Genomic DNA, 21,719 nt, shown 5'->3' with positions numbered 1-21,719 from the left:
CAAAATTATGACACAGAATCATGATTTAGGGAGAGTTTTTTATGTGCGATGATCTCTTTAATCCTTCACATTTTATCAGTCATGGCTGTCTGGATATTTGTGCACCATGTCTCATTTTTTATTATTGGGTCTATGTTTGGACCTTTTGGCTGTTCCTATTCCTTTAGAATTTTGAAAAGCTCCTTGCTATCTGAAGTTGCATTCATAATTCTATCATTAAAAGATTCCTTCTAAGCTAAAAGGAGCGCTATTTTACAGGTCCTTGCTGCTTTTTAGTATGTGTCCAGGCTGAGCAAATCTCGGCTCTTTCTCCATGCATAAAATTATTTGATTTGTTTAGCTTTAAATTCCATGAGGTTAGCATTGAACCAGGTGCTGCATCTAGGTTTCGCCTGACAATGTTTTTTTTTCAATGGTGCCAATTCCTCAGTGATTTCCCTAAAGGATTCTACGAGAGTATTGGTAATGTAATGTAGACTTCCTGAGTTAAGAATCTCTTAGGATGGGGTCGCGGCCCATGGTTTTAGATTTTCTGATGTTAGTTTCTTATGATTTCTAACTAATCTCGATTGCAATCAATACAGGTCTGGAGATAGATGCACGAATGGTCTGACCAGGGGCAGATGATTTCAAGGTCCACTAAGTTCAAATTATGGGAAGCAACCCAGTCTAGGGGATGTCCCTTTGTGTATGTAGAGTCTCTGACAAATTGGAGAACGCCTAAGGAGTCTAATGTAGTCTCCAGAGACCCTGCCATGACATCCAGGTCACTACCCAGCCAAAGGTTAAAATCACCTAACAGGATAATTTTGGTGTTAGGTTTGAGTAAAGATAGGAGGTAAATACTCAATTGCCGGCACCGTTGTTACCAGACTGGCACAGTTATAATGCGGCCCAATGTATTCTTAACTTACAACATATATAGCCATCATTGGTATATATATTAAGAGCTTTAAGCGGTAGGTGACAGAGGAACAACGGGCAAGGAATATTATGTCCAGGAGGCTAGGCAGACTAGAGAAAAGGATCAAAGTGTCAATGACAAACTGCCATAGTCCAGAAATTGAAAGTCATTCTGAGTCGGTCTCATCTGTATGTGTCCAGAAAGCGAGATTGTAGCAGATCTTCTCAAAGGATTTCAGCTCTTCTTCGTACTTGTAAATATAATTTCATTGTAACCATCCTTGATGCATTGTCTGACACAGGTTGCATAGGAAACTTGGTATGTACTTGCTCACACAGAAAACGGGCATTGACAGCCTATGGAGCTATGCAGCCAGGGCATCTCCATGCCCCTAGAGCAGGGAGTCTGCAACATTTGGCTGGCCAGATGTTTTGGACTACAACTCCCATCAGACCTAGCAAGGATTGTCAATGTTGAAGGACCATGAGTCATAATCCAAAACCCCTTGGGAGGCCAAGAACTAATTCTAGACATGGCTTTAAGTGTACAGAAGGGAAAGCATGACTGTGCAACCAAGAAGACTTTGACAAGGCAACCTTGTCCTGTTGCCCATCTGCTCCCTATATGAAGCGTCATACTTTGTGCAACGTACAAAACATGCATAATTACTAGAAACTGTACAGATTAACAATACTAGATGTGACTGTCACAAATACTATGTGCAATTATTGTGGTGATCAGAAGCTAAAAGCAATGTTTTGGCTCTTGTTTTAGGTATATACGAACGATGTACCTGGGCGTGCAGAGCCAGCGGCAGAAGGAACACCAGCGTCGCTTTTACTGGGCTATGATGTACGAATATGCAGACGTCAACATGCTGCGTCTCCTGGAGACCTTCCTGGAGAGCGCCCCACAACTGGTGCTACAACTCTGCATAATGATACAAAAGAACCGTGCAGAGACTCTCCCGTGTAAGTTTTGTCCTGTCTCCCTGCTGCTCCCAACTTCTTCAAGACATGTGCCAGCGGTTGTCAGGGCTCTGTATCCTCTCACTGTGTGGTTCAACGACATTAATTTTAGAAACAGCCCTCATTTTTCAGCGTTGCCTGCCCCCTCTCACGCCCAGGGTGTGCAACCTTTGGCTTCCCAGAGGTTTCGACTATGGCTCTTACTATCCCTTGCCTTTTACTTTGCTGGTTATGGTTGATGACAGTTGTAGTCCAAAACATCTGGAGAGCTAAAGATGCAGCCCCTTGTCTTGCAGTATGCTGGCACCACCATATATTACATTTTCAGTTGACGTTTCTGGTAGTTATGCATTAATTGAAGGGTGTTGTTGCAATATGTTGAATGATGCATTTCCCATTTCAGGGAAAGAATTGTGCACCTCAGTGGCTGTGTGCATATACATATTTTAGGCAGGGCGGCCTTTTACCTACTTCCGCTTTCAGATACATTGGTCTCTTCTTAAAGGCCTGGTGTAGTCCCCAAAGAGGAACGATGATGTTTGTACAGAGTTATATGGTTAATGTAGGTTTATTGTGTTCTGTCCATTGCAGAAGAACACAGTCACCATGTCACCGCTGCAGGGCAGAGTTCGAAGGCGCACAGGATCCTCTGGATCAATTCTCCTCAGTATGGCCCTTGTGGCAAGCGGTGATCCACAGGAAGCATAAACACAGTTTAGTGAATTGATTTCCAAAGTTATTAAAAACATAGCCGTGGATATGGGGACCGTTACTGTCGGAATCTATTCCATGGGGTAACTGGTTGTAATAGTGCACCGATGATCAGATGCCTCACGTCCATGTGCTCGCTCTATGCAACTGCGCCAGAACATGTTCCCTGCCAGGTCGTGTGATGACTTGGTTATTCATGATTTGGCTTTGTGCCTGGAGTGAATGGCACTCACTTACTGTTTGTGATTTTTTCGAAAATATTTCACCTAATGTAGAAGTGACCGAATTTATTTAACCCAAAAACGAACTTCACATTTTACTTTTTCTAAAACATAATTATAATGCAGAGGGAGACCTACCGAAACACCCTTTACCCCTCCCTACTCTTAATTATACCCTTACCCCACACCCACCTATTATGCACCATGCATATACCACATTACCTACCATTTTTGGTCAAATACATTTGTTCACTTCTTCTAGGAGAAATTGTGCTCAGTGAAATCTACGGCAACGGTTTTATAACACACGGCTTGCAGAAAGGTTCCACTTCCTAGGGGTCGATTCAAACAAGGTTTCCATCCCTGCCCTGCACACATTAAGCAATTAAACCACTACCTATCTCAAAAGTAAGTCTGGATTCACACGTGTTAGCTTCGGCAGAATCTCCCCACCTGCTGAATGTGCAGAATGGGGCGGGGGGCTGCCACGCGAGGGACTGTCACACTCCACAGCACAGCCCTAGCACATGACATTTTATACTCCCTCCCAGAGGAGAGCCACGTGTGCAATTTCTACCAGCTCCCCAACAGGAGAGTCACCTATCGAATATATACCAGCTCCCCACAGTGGACATCCATGATACAATTTACATTAACTCCCCATAGAGTTAACATTAATTCTCCACTCACGGCGGAGAAACAACTGCATTATGTATTTCAGCTCCTTCAAAGTCAAGGCCACTTGTACAATGTATTCACACTCCCAAAAAAGAGGATAGACAAGTATTTAGAACAGCTCCCAACACTGCCCAGCCACCTATTCAATGTATACCAACCCCCACAGAGGAGAGCCACCTGTAAAATGTATACCAGCCCCCACAGTGGACGACCACCTACACAATGTACGCTAAGTCGACACAGTGGTGGTGAACAGCCTACACAATGTATACCAGTTCTCCCACAGAGATGAGCCTCCTGACCTGTACAATGTATATAGCAGCTCCCTCATACAAAAGACACCTATACAGTTTACAGCAGCCTTACCACTGTGGCAGTCCCAGGCTAGTTTCTGCTGCATACGGTGCTGTAAAAGGTCTCAAAGCACAACAGAAAAACACAGTTTGCTTAATGTGTTATCTTGAACCATACAAAAGGCATTTGAAAAGGTTAATGTAAAGCTCACATGTTAAAAGAAAAACTCACCACTTCGCGAATGCACTTAATTGCCCAATGTAAAGGGTATAATGCATCATAAACAGAAACCACGATCCCAAGTGCATTCGCAGTGCCTGGAGTTTCCATTTGCACTGCTCGACTTCAGGGCAGCGAACATAGATGTTCCTTACCACGCAAATATACTTTCCCTAGTATGGTGCAGAACGAAACACAGAACAGAGATAGTTGTTTTTGAATTACAGAAGTTGGTGGCCATCTTCTGCTGGTTTCAATTCTCCTTCCAGGGTTGTCAAAACTAAAACCAAGTTAAACAACATATATCATTTTAAGACTCCCTGAGGATAATGGGTCCTGGGGTCATTTGGCTGTTCCAAGAACACATATAGCACAAACATGTAGAACGATGGATCCAAGGGTTTGGACTTACTTACCCCAACTTCAACCGCCTCTCAGTAAGGGGCAAGAGCTTCCCGGTCGTGGCAGCCAAACTGTGGAATTATCTACCACTGGCACTCAGAAAAGAACAGGCCTACTGGACCTTCCGCAGAAACCTAGACTTGGCTGTTCAATTAACTTTGTTCCTTCTAAAACTCTTCCATCCCAATGCTGCATCTCCCCACCACCCCTCCCTTCTTCTCTTTTTACCTTAATGTAACTTGTAACTTTGCATCTTAATGTAACTAGCGCCTGGATAGCCGAGGGTTTTGTGCGCTGTAACAAATGCAAAAATAAGGATTTTTCCAAACGTTTTACGGTGAGCCTACTCTTCGAGGAAGACTACCAGTGACTTGAAAATCTGCCTCCCATATCAAATAATCTTTTATATTTTCTCTCAAAACCAATTGTTGAGACTTTACTCGCTTCTGCCCAAGTCAAAGCCCACTTTTGAAATAACGATCTGATCCCACAAATCACAGTGCATTGGGTGCGACTTTTGCCTTGCACATAACTACAAGGAGGATCGGCGGGAGCAAATCTTCCTTTTTTTTGGAGGGATGTGGGGGAGAGCAGACTGAGTAAATTCTATTTGGGTGGCAATCTGATGTGCCAGCCTGGTGGGGGCGGCAGACTTTAAAAAAAAACCCTGAGCACATTCTATTTGGGATACCAGCCTGATGTCTGGACAGTGGAAAACTGATAGTGTACTCTCTTTCAAGTCAATTGTCAAATCATGCCAGTTAGAGAAATATATTTTTTTTAGCAAAAATCCTTAAAACCTCCCAAAATATCTACTGAGAAATAAAAGCTGGCATGCTTGAAGTGCCCGCATGCGTACATCTGGAGTCCATCACACGACCACACGTGTCTTTTAGTAATAGCCATTTACCTCGCTGAAGCTGCCCGTGTGTAAATATTAGCCTTTCCTTCAGACAACTTAGAATTTACCCTCCAAAATTTTCCAATCCTTTTCTATGATCTCCTTTGGCAGAATCAACATGCACCCAAGTTATTACCAACATAATCCTCCTTCCTTCTACCTTCCTTTCCTCTGCCATCACTGCACCTGTTCCCTTTCCTCCGCAGACTATGGTCTAGGTACGGCAGGCAGGGGCACAGTACGCCAACTTCCAGAAAAACATCTGAACGTTGAGACCACTACAGTGGTGATTTAACACAATTTAGAGGATTTACACGTTTTTTTTCTTTTTTCATGTTTCTTAATTTTTAATCATATCATGTAGAACTGTATTTGCTTTTCATCACTCTAACTGCATAAACACTTGTTTTTGCTTACCTAAAAACTGTGAAAGAAAAAGGTAAGTCAGCATTATACATCACAAACAAGATGGCTGTTGCAAGTGTAGCAAGTGTGGTCCAAGGGTATGTAACCACGAAAGATTGGCAGGCTCAAGGGATTGATTGCTAATAGTTGTAAGGGGTATCCAGTGATGTTACCGGATGGGTAATACTGAAGAAGGTTACAACGAAAACATTTTCACCCCAAAAAAAAGTTTGCAAAAATATATATGGGGGTTGGGGTAAGTTGGCAAAATGGGTAGAGGGGTTGTTAGGGTGGGGTTATGAGCATTAGCAAGCAAGGGGTTTGCTGCCAACCCAAATTGAATTTTTCGGTAAAAAGGTTTAGTTGAAACATTTGTTGGTATTACCGTTTTTGCTAACATAACATGGGGCCTCATTACGTCTTCGGCGGCAGCCATGCCGCTATTGGCGGCATGGCTGCCGCCGAAATGGGGTCCGGGTTCCCAAAATGGGGAATTACCGGGCCATTCCTCCCTCCAGGAACCCGGGCCCGGACCTTCCCCATTCCCATCTGAGCCCCCATAGGGCTCAATGGGAATGGGTGCAAACAACGGGCTGATTACGAGCAGCCCGTTGTTTGCTCCCTCTTCCCCTCACGGGACCCGGTAAGGACGCCTGGTTTGACCAGGCGTTACCTACCGGGTCCCACGAGGGGAGCTTGTAATGAGGAGGAACGGGTTTAACGGGTCCTCCTCCTTTAGCGGAGCCCGTTAACCCGTTCCGCCTCACTCGTAATGAGGCCCATAGAACCGTTGAAAGGTATGTACTTTTAGGAGTTTGAAGGGGAGTGGCAGCCGGCAGGCTTTGCTGTGATACGCAACTAACCAAGGTACTCTGGGATAGGTGCAACCAATGGAGTTGGATATCGCAGAGAACTGGGAGGTGCCCAGAAGGATGTCCGTGTGTTCGTGGAAGAGTAGAGAACACTGAAGGACATTAGCAAGTCCCTGTTAAAGGTGCACATGTGTGTGAGGAATGTGCCGAAAGAAGAATGCATTTTCCCCAGAAGCATGACTCAAGTCGAAGGTACACGCAGGGGGACAGAGTCCACCCAGTTTTGTCAGAGGGTGGACTCAGACTCCCCCAGCTAAAATAAGAAACATTGAATGTCCTCTTTCAATTTATGAATTAAAGCCGACCGAACCGCTGTAGTAAGGTTTGCAGGCCAGACACTTCACTACTGCACTATTTAACTTGATGAAAAATAACAAACAAATGAAGGTGAAATGTCCCAGGGAAAACATCTGTATTGGTTCTTGAAGTTTAAAGCATGCACACCTTTTACGATTTTCAAAAACACTTTTAGAAGACAATGGGCCTTATTACGAGCATGGCTGGCACGGCTACTGCCATGCTCGCTACCGGCACCGCCTCCCGCAATTAGGCAATAACCGGCCCATTACGAGATGAAGGGGCCGGTAATTGCCCATTGGCGGGAGGCGGTAATGCTGGGCTCCCAATCCCCATTCTACCCAATAGAGCACAATGGGGGTGGGGAGCATGGTTGCACCGGCACCGTTCATAACGGTGCCGGTGCAATCACGAGTAAAACCTGACGTGCTGTCAGGGACCCGCAAGAGAAACTCGGAATAAGGGGTACGGTATGGACGGTGCCGGTGGCATACCGGCACCGTCCATACCGTACCGCCAGGGTCGTAAAGAGGCCCAATATCCTCTCTTGGTTTTGTGTGTTTGTTGAGTTTATGAAAAGCAAATTCCATTCGTCCTGTGCAATTTGGGTGGTTATGTAAAGCCAATATAATGAAATGTGCATATTTCACCGCCGTGATATGCTAATTTCTGGCAACGTCTCATCCCATTGCGTTTGTTGATGAGTCCCCCCCACTTTAATTTTTAGGACTTGACCCCTGCAACCATAGCATTGTGCTGAAAGAATGTTTGAGCTGGTTCTCTGGTGACCTTTTATCGCTGTACTGCGTAGAAAGTATGGAACATCAGGGTCCCTCTGAACAGGGCTTTAGAATGTTAGTGCCTGGGAGCGGTGCTGGGCCTCTAGGCTTTTCACTCTGAGGGGATCTCTGTAAGAGTCCAGTGCAGGGAACATTCGTTTCAATGGGTACCACTTGGTTAGGTGTGGATGGTGAATATGAGATCATTGGCAAACTGAGGTGTCAAGAACTTGGAGTGCAATATCTTACCAACATTGGGCCATCATGCTGAACTAGGATGCATTCCTTTGATAGGCTAGCACTGCAATGTGTGTTATAAATTGTCTCTGACAGGTCTAATGCCTTCTTATTTGAAGGAATGCATTGTAGTAAAGCAAAGCCAGAGACAGTTAAAATCAAATAATACTATACAGATACGAGCCCGTCTCTGTAACACGTCTAAAACCCTGAAGGGGTCTTTCAGTAGAGCGGCACCTCTGGCATGGAATAAACTCCCACCTGACTTGAGAGAAATACAATCCACAAACATGTTTAAGAAGAAACTGAAAACTCTCCTACTAGACACACAATCTCTGCTCCCATCCAACCTGGCTAGGATAAATGTATTTCTGTTTGTTGTTTAGTTTGTATCTATGTACGAGCCCTTAAACCCATGGGTACTCGGTTGCGCGCTATAAATACGAAAGTAAAGTAAGTAAAGTGAACTGTGGTCAATTTCAATGGAAATCCACACAGGCCTTAGGTGGTCAACACACCTCTCCGTGAACGGTGGACCTTCCTTACAGGGATGCTGTGTAGACTCAGGTTTCAGGTAGTGGCCGCCTATACAATAGTGTCTTGAGATCTGTCCTTGCGATTGTCTGTGAAACATGACAGAACCATAAGCAGGTGCATGTTTTGTTTTATGATTTTACGTGGGTGCAACTCATTACAATGAGAGTGGCCGCTTGAAGTTCTGGAAGGTGGACACAATATTGCATACTGCAAAATGGGTTTCTTATAAATTATGATGTCAAAGGGAAGGGTTGGGGAACAGTACTGTATCAAAGATGATCTCTGATGGCTCTCGGGATTTAAGCAGAGAACTCCACAGGGTGGCCATCAATCCAAAAAGGCAGAGCTAGTGGCCAACATAACCCAGGCTGCTGGTATCAACAAAACCATATACGAGGGGGCAAATCTGGACGGCTCATGATGAGCTTGTTTGTTGATGAGAATGGGAGGGCTGCTCAGTAATAGGGTGGATGCGGTAGGCCAAGTGACCCGAATTCCATTCAATGAAGCTGAGCAGCCAACAGCAAAGTACTGAAGCCAGGAGTAATGTTCTCAATGCTGTTTCAGAAGGTGCAGTAGTTTTGCTGCTGCTCTGCGGTGCAGCAGTCTTGTTGCTGCACTGCGGCGCAGCAGAGGACCATAAAGGAGTACAGGAAGTTGTCCAAGGTAAATGCTATGCTATTAGCATAGTACATATGATAAAGCAGGTGTCATCTGGAAAATGAGGTTGACTGGCAGCAGATCAGCTCTACTAATGATCCCACACAAAGATTGAGTAAGAGTGGAACCGGTACATTTTCCTGGGCTGCCCCAAAAGCATGGAGTTGGGCAAGGACTGAGGAGGAGTGATAAAGGTGGTTCCATCTAATAATGTCCCCGCAAAACTGTCTCCTGACAAGAAAAGTCTCCGTTTTTTGCAGACACATTATTACATTGAACATGCGGGGAGACCCCCACAACCACCGTTTTTTTTTTTTTGTTTAGCAAGGGGAGCAGGGGACATCCCCGCAACCCATCCCCATTCCCAATGTCCCCATATATAATGTCGCCAATGGCTTTTCCCGGCAAAATTAAGCATGGGGACATTATTACCTGATACCATAAAGACATACTGCTCTGCCATTGAGGAAAGGAAAGAGAACTAGATCCGTGCATTTGCTGTCCAGGTCCCTGTTGTAAGCCCTGCACAACCCTCATGCTTAATATTACTTGTTAATGAAGGTAAGTGTAACTACTTACATACGCTTCACTTCTGCTGCTGGGTGTTCACATAGCAGAGGGTATTGCATGTTCACCAACCATGTATTGTGGAAGGAAAACGAAAGAGAAATTATTCCTCGCTCCCCCCAAATAGTATATAAATTAAGATCACTGATGATTCTTTGCTTTACAACTGTTATTTGGAATACAGAGCTCCATCAATCTCCTCCAGGTAAGTCACTCGTTTCCTGTTCAGCGTCGCCTTCTGCTGGGTTTCTCTCCACTTGTTGATGCACTGGTGAGATGCAGTGCAATGGGGATGCTTTTGTATCACACTAGCCTTTTACACTAGCGATTTTTGTTTACTTTTATATGTGCATAAAGACAAGCTTGTGGCAGCAATTATATTTCTTCAATTTTCATGTTATTTCTATTGTGCATATTCACGTTTACCGCTTATGGCTACTAAAAGTGGCTAGTGCCCTAAAATGGCCACACCACAAGATATTCGCTTGTTCTTTGGCCATATTGTTGTTTGGCTGTTTTCCTTTCAAGTCAGGAAATCCCATATACGGTCATGCACTTGCCCGGGAAAGCTGCTGCTTAGTGTAGGTGTGGCCAAGGAAATGGGTGCGACTGTCTGGTCCCACTCCACATCTGTGGTGCCAGAGAGTCTGAATGTGGGGCCTACGTGAAACCAATAGTTGTCCCTGATCGGACAACTACTGCTGTTTGAATGGTGCAGATCCTCACTATTGGTGGGCTTGGACTTGCTTCTAGGCTGGATGTTGGATAAGAAGAGGACCCCTGCAGCCACTTCTCCAGATCAGTGTTGGAGCCAAGAATGCCTCGTAGAAGAACAGCAGACTGAAGATGTGAAAAACACTCCTGAAGAGGCCTGGCATTCCTTCCTGTGTCTGGCCCGGTGAAGCCCTGTTGCACTACCTAATCTGTGAGGGCTCTGCCCGATGATTCCTGCCTTGGACTGGTGGGACTCAACGTGTTCTCGAGGATACAGCCATCCTGAGCCTTCGGAAGTGTCCCTGGATCACCTGGTGGACTGCCCTCAGCAGAACCATCGCTGTTCAGCGGTTGCACCAGGAACTTTGGTGGTTGCCAGCTTGTCGTATAAGTCGCCTTCCCTGTGAATTTCAGCCTCCCAGCCTCAAGGGATCCTGTCCTGAAAGGACTTCTGCAACACAACTGGAAGGACGCTGTTATCTTTGTGCAGTTGCCATCGCTGGAACTTGCCTTCAACCCCTGGCCCCCCAGTTCTCCATCCTGTGAAGTGTCCTGAAGGGGCTGTGTCATTTGTGACTAGGACGCGTAGCCCTACCTGATCGTTATGAGGGGAGGGCCCACATTTGGCCCAGGACAAGAGGAAGTGGCATTGGGCTAGGGAGGGGGTTGGGAAGGAAGGGGAAAGTTAATTAATTTGTATACCGGCATGCAATAAAGATGCGTTTGTCTGCAATGGCCTGTGTATGTGTGCTTATTGAAGGCAGAATCCGACACTGGCAACGAAGGGGTCGTAGACAGGACTCAGGTTCCAGCCTTTACTGCGCACCGGAGGATGCCAGCCGAACCGTGCACCACACGCTCACACGGCTCGAACAACCAGGCTGGCGCATCTGAGGAGGTGCGGGACAGGAGTGTGCCATCGGGCACAGACTACGGCATCGGCCACCTTCCACAACAGGCGCCACCTGGGAAAACATGACCCACGTGAGCACTCACACAAGGTACGGCAGAGGAGGGATACAAGACGCTCCCACAAGGTGCCCGCAAACTGCAGTATGCACGGACATAGAAGGACGCACGCCCAGACCCCCACCAAAGGAAAATAAATGGGGGCACGGGCCAGGGGGACGCTCCCTTCAGGAAAAAGCAAAAGAGGGTGGCCACAGAGTGGAAAGAGGGCTAAGCAATACCCCAGCACCAAAAGGAGGCACATGCACACGGGGACTCTTTCATCACAAAGAAGCATGCAGGGCAACAGCACACTGGCACCTGCGCAGCAAGAGCTCCCCCACCCCAACAGTGGAGTAAGCGGACTAGCACTCACATCATGTCAGGAGAGGATGTTGCCTCCACATCAGGAGGCGGTGCCTCAGGACCCATTCTCCCTTCAGGTGTCAGAGCACAGATACTACACCCACTGCCTGCATTTGACCTGCGTGACACAGGCAACCAACCTCGGGCCACGGTGGGCAATATGGCGAAGAGACTTCAAATTCTGCGTAGGAGCCATAGGGCTCACCGACGACGAGAGGCTAAAGAACACTTTATCCATGGCTATCGGACCAGCAGTCAGGGACATCGTGGGTGAACTACTCAACCTCGAAACAGCATCATTCCAGGTTCTACACAGAATACCTCACACCTCATACCAATGTTGATTATGAAAGATTCATCTTTCATACGATGCGCCAAGACAAAGGAGAATCCCTAGACAGCTTTGTTATGAGACTACGAATAAAGCTGAAACACTGTGATTTCCATCGGTACTCCAACAAGGAGGCTTTGAGATCCCAAGCCATCACTGGATGTGACCGTCAAGCATTCAAAAAGAATCTGCTGCAAAAGCAGAGGTCACTGGAGGAGATGCTAGCTTTGGCACGCATGGAAGCAGTGGTAGGATCACAGCTGGACAACCTGGGCAAAGTCACGATACAGCCCAGAGCTACCGAGACCGATACCGCCAACAAACTACATACTGCCGACCTTCCCGGCTAGACGCTCTGATGCCACATGTTTCAGCTACAGATATGAATACCCTGATACCGGGGGAACGCCCAACACTAAGACAAAAATACGCCACCTGTAGTGGCGACGACCATTTCCGCGCTGTCTGCAAAAATGCACCAATGCCCCCAGCCAGCAGAAGATCACTCAGGGAGCAGCAGAAGATGACACAGGCAAAAACAAAACCCGTGGCCAGGCCGTAGAGTGAATCCAGAAGAAATAGGTGGGACTAGCGTGAATACAGCTGATCTTGCGCACGAGAAGCTCATAGGCCGTCCAAGATTCCAGACACCGGGGGCGCAGACGGTATGTCCGAAACATTGAGATGAGGTCACCCTCCAGTAGCGACTCACCATCGTGGGGTGATGACCAACGCAAAAAATGATACGTCTGGGTGCTGAACAACAACAGGGCAAAACAACACATCCAGGTCCTCATGCTCCACGTCAATGACACCCCCTGGCATTCCTCATAGACACAGGGGCAACGGTCAACATCATACGTGAAGAAGCATGTAAGTCACTCCACCGGACCCCGAAACTCAAGCAATCCACCGTTGATGCCTACCAGTACGGATCGATCTCGCCATTACCATGCAACAGAGTCTTCACCGCCACATGCACCCATATCCCTTCTCTCGTGTGCCCTGCATGTCTCCTCATCCTTTCATCTTTGTATTCTCTTGTCCCTTAACTTCTGTTCCTCCTCTTCTATTCTTTTTCATTCTAACCTTTCCTGCTCATAATGATAATGATGTGTTATTTATATAGCACCTCAATCCAAAGTGCTTTACAGAGCACATATTTACATACAATATCACCCAACCGAAAATGGTACTCATTTATCGACCTCGGAAGGATGAAAGACTAAGTTGGCCTTGCTGGGATTCGGACCTGCGACCTTCAGATCATGCTCAGATAGCAGCAGTGAGCGATCTACCGGCTGAGCTATCTTACCAGCTAATTGTTCTTTGTCTATTATGACGTTTTCTATGCTCTTCTGCTCTCTCTTGTTTTCTCAACTGCTCCTCTTGATATAATTGCTCTTGTCTTTGTCTATCTTTCCTTTTCGCTCCTTTGTCTTTTAATCATCCTCTTTCTTTATCTTTTTTATCGTGCTCATCTTGATGTTCCCTTTGCCTCACATCCTCGATGCCTTTACCATCAAGTTTAAGCAAAATCTGGCCACCCATCCATTCGTTCTGTAAGAGTGCTATCTCATCAGCTTTGTCTCTTACTCCCTTCCATCTCTTTATTTCTCTTACTATATCTAGAGATGTGCTTGCTCAATCACTTCTTTCTTTATCGCATCTCTCCTTGTCCCTTTGGACCTTAGCGATTACACATCTCTCAGTATTTTTCTCTGGACCCTCGTCACTACTTTGCGTAGGTGACTCATATGCCGGGTTGCTATACCCTGTCGCTGCCTTGAGCTCCCTCAATGGGTATAACCCATCGTCTTTCTTATTTTCTCCTTCTATTTCAGCCGGGGTGGGGGGAGCAGAGGGCTCCTCACCCCCCTTTTTGCATACATTAATTATCCAATCTACAGGAGGCGGCTCGTCTCACTCCCCCTGGTACATCTTCCAAAGCTCTAGGTTAGCTAGTCGCTTGTCTAGCTTTTTCCCAGTGTATGCTGCATGCAAATATGTCATCATGTGCTGCAGGACTGCCTTCGATAGTGACCCTCCTTGCAGCCACGGCATAAGCATTTTGGCTGCGGTTCCTTTAACTCATTCCCCACTGTACTGTCTAAGCTTGGGTGCATGTTTCGGCAACTGCTTGCAGAGATGCATAAATGGAGTAATATCCTCCATTCTCAACTGGTCTACTATCACAGTTAAAAAAAAAATTATGTTTCAAAAAGATAACACAATATGAGCATGTACCGCACGTCGCAGGCTCCAATCCCTTGAATCACAATTTTTACTTTAATCTTGCTTAAAAACAACCACAAAGTTCAATTTAAAACAATCAATTATTTTTTCTGTTTAAGATGTTATCATTTTCAAAATCACATAAAACAAACAAACAAACTCGACCGGTCACATATATCTTCTATGATCTTCTCTTTAGGACTCGTCTTGCCTCTAAAATACTCCATACGGAGAATAAACTAACCTCTTTAGATTCGCCTTAAATCAAATCTGTCTCCTACATCATCCGCTACGCAACTCTAGGTTCAAATTTCTCTTATCGTGGCCTCTCTCACGATACTTTATTGCTTGGCCACACTCAAGTCAATATCCTATTCCCCCTACATATAACACTCACGTTAAGTTTTATCTCACCTCCCTACGTTAATCACTTTTTTTCTTCACTCATCACCCATACTTTTGCCAACTCTCTGTGTTTACTCACCACTCTCATTTTCGTCTTCCGACTCTCAGGATCATACGCCTCTTTTACTGCCTCTTCAACCTTCCGTTCGATCAGCTTCTCATAGACGAGGGAGGGGATTCTTTCTGAAATCAGGGGACCCTTCACACCGCGCTTGCAAGCTTTTTCAAATTACACTAACCACTATCTACGGGGAGCTTCACGTCCTTTCAGCCAAATGGCAAAGGTTGTCCGATATTTCCGGGATTCTAAAGTTTACTTATGTCGATGGCTCTAACCATCCTCTCTGCTACCAAGTGAACTGGATAGCTCAGCCCTTTAAGATGAGTACCAATTACCCTGGAGATGGATGGGGATGTAGATTTGTATTCATACATCAATAATCAAAATGACTCAGGTAGTTGGCAAAAGGAAGACTGTTTTAATATCAATTATCTAAAACAGGGAGCATAGCGAACATCAACAAAATCGCTCGATCCTCTTACTCAAACATTCTTAGTAAAAACTGATTTATTTATTCAAGAAACTCGTCATGAATGACGTTAACCTACGTATGTACTAACGTCATCCTATGTGGCAAACTCCAAAAACCTATGAGTATGGGTGATTGGCTCTGAGTGAACATCTAAGTATACGATCCATACTAGTCTAAAAAAGTGTGAATATGTGATTGGTTACTGTCATGATCACTGCTTCCAAGGAGCCAGGACCAGCCCAACGTCCTTGGAAGCAGGCCCCTAACCCTAATCCTAAGCACCAGCCGGTCCCCACTGGGACCTTTTGGACCTTGTCCTGGCGCCGGTGGCACCAGGTTCATCAAAACCATTGGTCCCGGCACTGGAAGCGCCGGGCTCATAATAGGTGTGAAGATGCTTGGGTGGACTTACCTGCAGCAGACCATGCTGCTTACTTACCAGCCACTTAGAAGCCATCTGAGAACAGGAACTACTTTCTTACCTGGGTGGGGCAGCTCCACTCCCTGGATACAGCACTGGAACTCTTCTGGAAACTGGAACTCTTTTCTTACCTAGGCGGGGCCGTGGAAGAAGACGCCTCATCACTCCAAGGCTATTTAAACCACACCCGATAGATGAAGCGTGCTTCGCGTTATTCTGCATCTGCAGCAGAACGCTCACCGAGTCTGCTCTGGCCTTTCTTCTTCCGATCCTGGACCTGCAAGAATCCTACTTACCATTTCAGTATCCAGACATCATCAGCACCTGCAAAGAACAGAAACAGATTAGCAAGGCGAACTTTACACGCAGTGCTTACTTACCTGATCCATCGGCTGCGGCCGTTTCTTCACGCCGCATCTCCACCTGCAAGAACAAAAGCATTGCCATACTTACCGGCACGCTGTGAATTCTGGATTTCTTCGTTCTGCATCGCCGCCTGTGAAGACAAAGTATCGTTAACAACTTACTGGCATTCCGCGGACTCCGGCCCTGCAACCCAACATCTGAAAGGCAAAAGAAAAGACATTAAGCAGGTATTTACTTACGTTCAGCACGCTCGTCGCAATAAAACGCCTGCGAATTCTCCGGCGTCTCTTTAACACGAACTAAGCTGCAAGGAAAGAGACAGCTAGAGCGCTTGCCATACTTACGAACTTCCAAGCGCTTCACTTCATCTTTCATCTCAAGAGCCCTGCAATACATAAGGGAAAGGCATTATACAGAGTCTGCATATAAACGTGCCACGCATGTAAAGACTATAAAGACAAAAGGTGTCCAGAAACTCACCGCTCGTGCAGATAACGACGGTAACCATCCTCTGAATTCAAGAGGCCTGTGTTTCACCAGTGAAGGAACTGGCAACGGCACCCTGCACCAGACGCAGATGGAGAGCCCAGCATTCACCTATATAAGGTGAGCACGTTGACCTGGGGGCTCTACGAAAAGCTGGGAAGAGAGAGAGGGACATTCAACAACCCAGACCATTAACCCCATATTCTTTCACCTGCAGAAACCTCCCTCTTCGAGTCCGACACACAGTGCGAAGAGGTTCGACCCCAGAAGCCAATCGAGTCCTGCACATCACTTTTTTCGAGTCACAGACATCTTCCTGCCAAGTCCCGCGCCTCCGTGGGAATCAGGTGAGCGTTACAGAACGCGAAGCCCACCACAAAACTCCTACCCAGGCGCAATGGAAACCTCAGACACTGATCAACTAGCCCAGTTGCTCGGGGAATTAAGAGCAGAAGTACATGCAGCTCGTCAGGAAACGAACTCTCTAAGAAGAGAATTGATACTTTCCAAGGAGCGAACAGAGGACCTTGCTAGGCAGTTGTTACAAACGCAGGCAGGACAGACACCTTTGCCTGTTCCAGGAGGAAGTTATCCTTCTGCATCATCTTTAAATCCAGTGCAAATCAATCTGCCCGGTAATGTTCCCTTGGCTCCGCCCGAACGCTTTTCCGGTGATCCAAAGAAATTTGCAGTGTTCATCAATCAGTGCCGCCTACACTTCTTATGTCGACCAGCTGCATTCCCAACAGACCAGACCAAGGTGGCTTTCGTGCTTTCTTATCTCAGTGGCAGCGCTGCAGATTGGTCGATCCCTTTAGTCACCCAGGATGATCCGGTTTTACATGATTTTCAGGCCTTCCAGTCCAGCATGGAGAAACTGTTCGCAAGACATGCACAAGGGCAGGCCTTGGACAATGAGCTTCTCTCATTACGACAGGGTAATCAAGACCTCTTGACTTATATAGCCTCCTTCAATAGACTCATAGTGGAAACACAATGGCCCGAGGACAAGAGAATAATGCTTTTCTACAGAGGCCTGCGTGGAGAGCTCAAAGATGTGTTAGCGCAAGTTGTGAATCCTCCACAAGAATGTTCTGACTATATTGACTTAGTTGTCCAATTCGACCATAGACTACAGAACAGGAAGGCAGATCGTTCCAGATTTGATACCCGAGTGTTTTCTAAACCACAGACCTCGAATAAGGGAGCTGACACTGTGGAACCCATGCAAATAGGGGGCATGAAAGGACCTTTAACCCAGAAAGAGCGGGAAAGAAGAAGGCAGCTGCAATTATGCCTCTATTGCGGAAACTCAGGACACTTTCTTCGGGACTGTCCAGTGAAACCAGCTAAGAAGACTGTAGGAGCCGCGGATACCTGTACCACAAATTCTGAGCAGGGAAACGACCTCGCCCGACAAGAGTAGAGGTCCTCTTGCCGAGCGTTAAGATCTGTCCCGTGACCTCGCATTTCGTGATACCCATGGTCCTCATTAGTCCTGAACGTCCGGATCGTTTGCATGCAATTGAAGCTTACATTGACAGCGGAGCAATCGGTAACTATGTGGACCGTGAAATGGTATCAAGGATGAATCTACCCCTTGTCCCTAAGGCAGTGAAAGACGTCATCACTACTGTGGATGGCACGGAGATAGCCTCCGGACCAGTAACGCATGCCACCCAAGAAGTGACGCTAGTGAGTCAAGATGGACACCGGGAGAGAATCGTGTTTGATGTAATCAAGGCCCCTCAATTCCAGATCATTCTGGGAATCCCTTGGTTAGAGAAGCACAATCCTCAGATCGATTGGCGAGCAAAGACGGTTCAGTTTCCAGAGTGTTTTACCACTTGTTATCCTCGGCCTGATGTTTCACTGGCGGCAATCTCTTCTGAGGAGGTGCCCAAATTACCTCCCGAATACCAGGAATTCCAAGACGTCTTCCGGAAGGATCAAGCCAACACCCTGCCTCCTCATAGGTCTTACGACTGTCAAATAGATCTGATACCTGGAACAACTCCTCCTTGCAGCAGGATTTATGCCCTCACCGAGCCAGAGAACCTTCACCTCAGACAATACCTAGACCAATACCTAGCTAACGGGTTTATCCGTCCTTCAAAATCTCCAGCTTCATCGGCTTTGTTCTTCGTTCCGAAAAAGGAAGGAGACCTTAGGACTTGCATAGATTACTGCGCCCTGAATCAGATCACCGTTAAAAACAGATACCCGTTACCTTTGATCCCTGAACTCCTGGATCAAGTCAAAGATGCATGTATATACACAAAGTTGGATCTCAGAGGAGCCTACCACTTGGTACGGATAAAAGAGGGCGATGAATGGAAAAAGGCCTTCCGCACCAAGTACGGGCTATTCGAGTATCAAGTGATGCCCTTTGGACTGTGTAATGCTCCTGCTGCTTTCCAGTATTTTATGAACGATGTCCTTAGAGAACTCATAGACGTGTGTGTTGTTGTCTACATTGATGACATCCTCGTCTATTCATCATCTGAAGAGGAACATCAGAGACACGTTAAAAAGGTTCTCGAGAGATTGCGTCAACATAATCTTTTTGCTAAGCTTGAGAAATGCGTTTTCAACGTAACGGAAGTCGAGTTCCTGGGATTCATATTGTCACCTAACGGAGTCCATATGGATTCAAAGAAAGTTGATGCAATCATCAAGTGGCCATCACCAACCTCTGTAAAAGGAGTTCAAAGCATGTTAGGGTTCGCTAACTTTTACCGGAGATTCATTCCTGAATTTTCTCGGATAGTCCAGCCCATCACCGCTCTGTTGAAGAAGAACAAACGTTTTGAGTGGTCTTCTGAAGCAGAACAAGCTTTTCAGGACTTAAAAGCTAAATTCATTTCTGCACCTGTTTTAAAACATCCTCGCCCAGAACTCCCCTACATCGTGGAAACGGATGCTTCTAGTCTTGCTATGGGGGCAGTTTTATCACAAAGGGATCCGGTCACACACCAACTACATCCTGTTGCCTTTTGGTCCCGCAAGTTTTCGCCTCCCGAGATCAACTATTCAATTACAGACAAGGAACTTACAAGGAACTTTTGGCCATCAGATCGGCCTTTAAAGCCTGGCGGCATTATCTTCTAGGAGCCAGACACACAGTCACCGTAATGACTGATCACCGCAATTTACAATATCTAAAGACAGCCAAAGCTCAGTCTTCCAGACAGCTTCGCTGGGCTCTGTTTCTAGCAGAATTTGACTTTATAATTACTTATCGACCAGGCAGTAAGAACGGAAAAGCAGATGCTCTCTCCCGGACGGGAGTAGATGAACATGTGACCAATCCAGAACCAATACCCATAATCCCAGAACAAAGAATTTTGGGTTTGGTCAGCGCTCAATCTTTTGAAGACATCAAGACCATGGTTAAATCACTCCTAACTCCGGGCGATTTGCAAGATTGGCAATTAAAGGGGAAAGAATTCTCAGTGGATCAAGACCTACCATATTTCCGAGGACGATTGCATTTACCCTGTGAGAAAATACAAAAACAAGTAATCTCCTGTTATCACGACTCTCTAATGGAGGGTCATCCTGGCATTACCAAAACCATGGAAAAGATTAAAAGACATTTCTGGTGGCCGTCATGGAAAAAGGATATTAGAGACTTTGTAATTTCCTGTGGTGTGTGTGCCCAGAATAAAAGTCAGAAGGAGAAACCAGCCGGCCTATTACAGCCACTAGACATCCCTCCCTGTCCATGGCATACCCTGTCCATGGATTTCATCACGGACTTACCTCCATGCTCGGGGTATACTACCATTTTAGTAGTCGTGGATCTATTCTCCAAGATGGCTCACTTCATTCCCCTGAAGGGTCTACCATCAGCCTCAGTATTGGCCCGAGAATTCTTAGAAAACATCGTTCGGCTACACGGTTTTCCCTCGGTTTTAATCTCCGATAGGGGAAGTCAATTCATCTCTCACTTCTGGCGCAGTTGCTGTCGTCTAGTCCAAATTGATGTAAGACTTTCAACTAGTCACCATCCCCAAACTGACGGACAAACCGAAAGGACAAATCAAACTCTAGAGCAATATCTACGTTGCATGCTCCAACAAACTGAAAACCCCTGGAAGGATATTCTTTGGATCGCTGAATACGCTTACAATAATTCGATTCATTCTGGAACAGGGAAGACTCCATTCTTCCTACTATACGGACACCATCCTAGAACCTCTAACCTGGATCCTCCCCAAGAATTCGAAGCACCTGCTGTGGATCACTTGCACTCGGAGATCACCCGTGCTTTTAAGGAAGCCTCGGCCCATCTGCAAAGAGCTAAAGGTCAATTCAAAAGAGGAGCAGATCGACACCGTAAAGAGGCTCCTCACTACGCTGTAGGAGATCAGGTCTGGCTATCCACTAAGCACCTGCCTCTAAAGGGACCCCGCACCTTCATCCCGAGATACCTTGGACCCTATCTCATATCTGCCATAATTAATCCGGTGGCTGTCAAATTGGAGTTACCTACGCATATGAAAATACACCCAGTATTCCATGTCTCCTTATTAAAACCAGTACAACCAGAAACCCGATTGACTGAATTCCCAGAACCGGTTTTAGTAGATGGAGAACTTGAATTCGAAGTTAAGAACATCCTAGACTCCAAGATCTCCAAATCTAAGTTATATTATCTGGTTGATTGGAAAGGTTACGGCCCCCAGGAAAGGTCTTGGGAACCTTCAGAATATGTCCACGCACCTCGTCTGGTCAAGAAATTCCATCTGAATCACCCCGACAAGCCAAAACCCCCGGAGAAGACACGCTTAGGAGGGGCCTTGAGGGGGGGTACTGTCATGATCACTGCTTCCAAGGAGCCAGGACCAGCGCAGTGTCCTTGGAAGCAGGCCCCTAACCCTAACCCTAAGCACCAGCCGGTCCCCACTGGGACCTTTTGGACCTTGTCCTGGCGCCGGTGGCACCAGGCTCATCAAAACCATTGGTCCCGGCACTGGAAGCGCCGGGCTCATAATAGGTGTGAAGATGCTTGGGTGGACTTACCTGCAGCAGACCGTGCTGCTTACTTACCAGCCACTTAGAAGCCATCTGAGAACAGGAACTACTTTCTTACCTGGGTGGGGCAGCTCCACTCCCTGGATACAGCACTGGAACTCTTCTGGAAACTGGAACTCTTTTCTTACCTAGGCGGGGCCGTGGAAGAAGACGCCTCATCACTCCAAGGCTATTTAAACCACACCCGATAGATGAAGCGTGCTTCGCGTTATTCTGCATCTG

General features: G+C 46.4%; 1 protein-coding gene across 1 annotated transcript in view; it reads left to right on the top strand.

Annotated features, from left to right (window-relative positions):
* The first annotated feature begins 1,679 nt into the window (after positions 1 to 1,679).
* LOC138452571 (XK-related protein 6) overlaps positions 1,680 to 21,719 on the top strand; it is a 37,818-nt gene continuing 17,778 nt past the window's right edge. The window contains exon 1 of the mRNA XM_069605000.1: positions 1,680 to 1,875. Coding sequence (XP_069461101.1) covers positions 1,692 to 1,875 — 184 coding nt within the window. The 5' untranslated portion in view covers positions 1,680 to 1,691. The remainder of the gene's footprint in view (positions 1,876 to 21,719) is intronic.

Source organism: Ambystoma mexicanum, chromosome 4p (assembly GCF_040938575.1).
Source record: "Ambystoma mexicanum isolate Mex_15411 chromosome 4p, UKY_AmexF1_1, whole genome shotgun sequence".
Classification (NCBI taxonomy): Eukaryota; Metazoa; Chordata; class Amphibia; order Caudata; family Ambystomatidae; genus Ambystoma; species Ambystoma mexicanum.
This window is presented reverse-complemented; position numbering and strand designations above follow the sequence as displayed.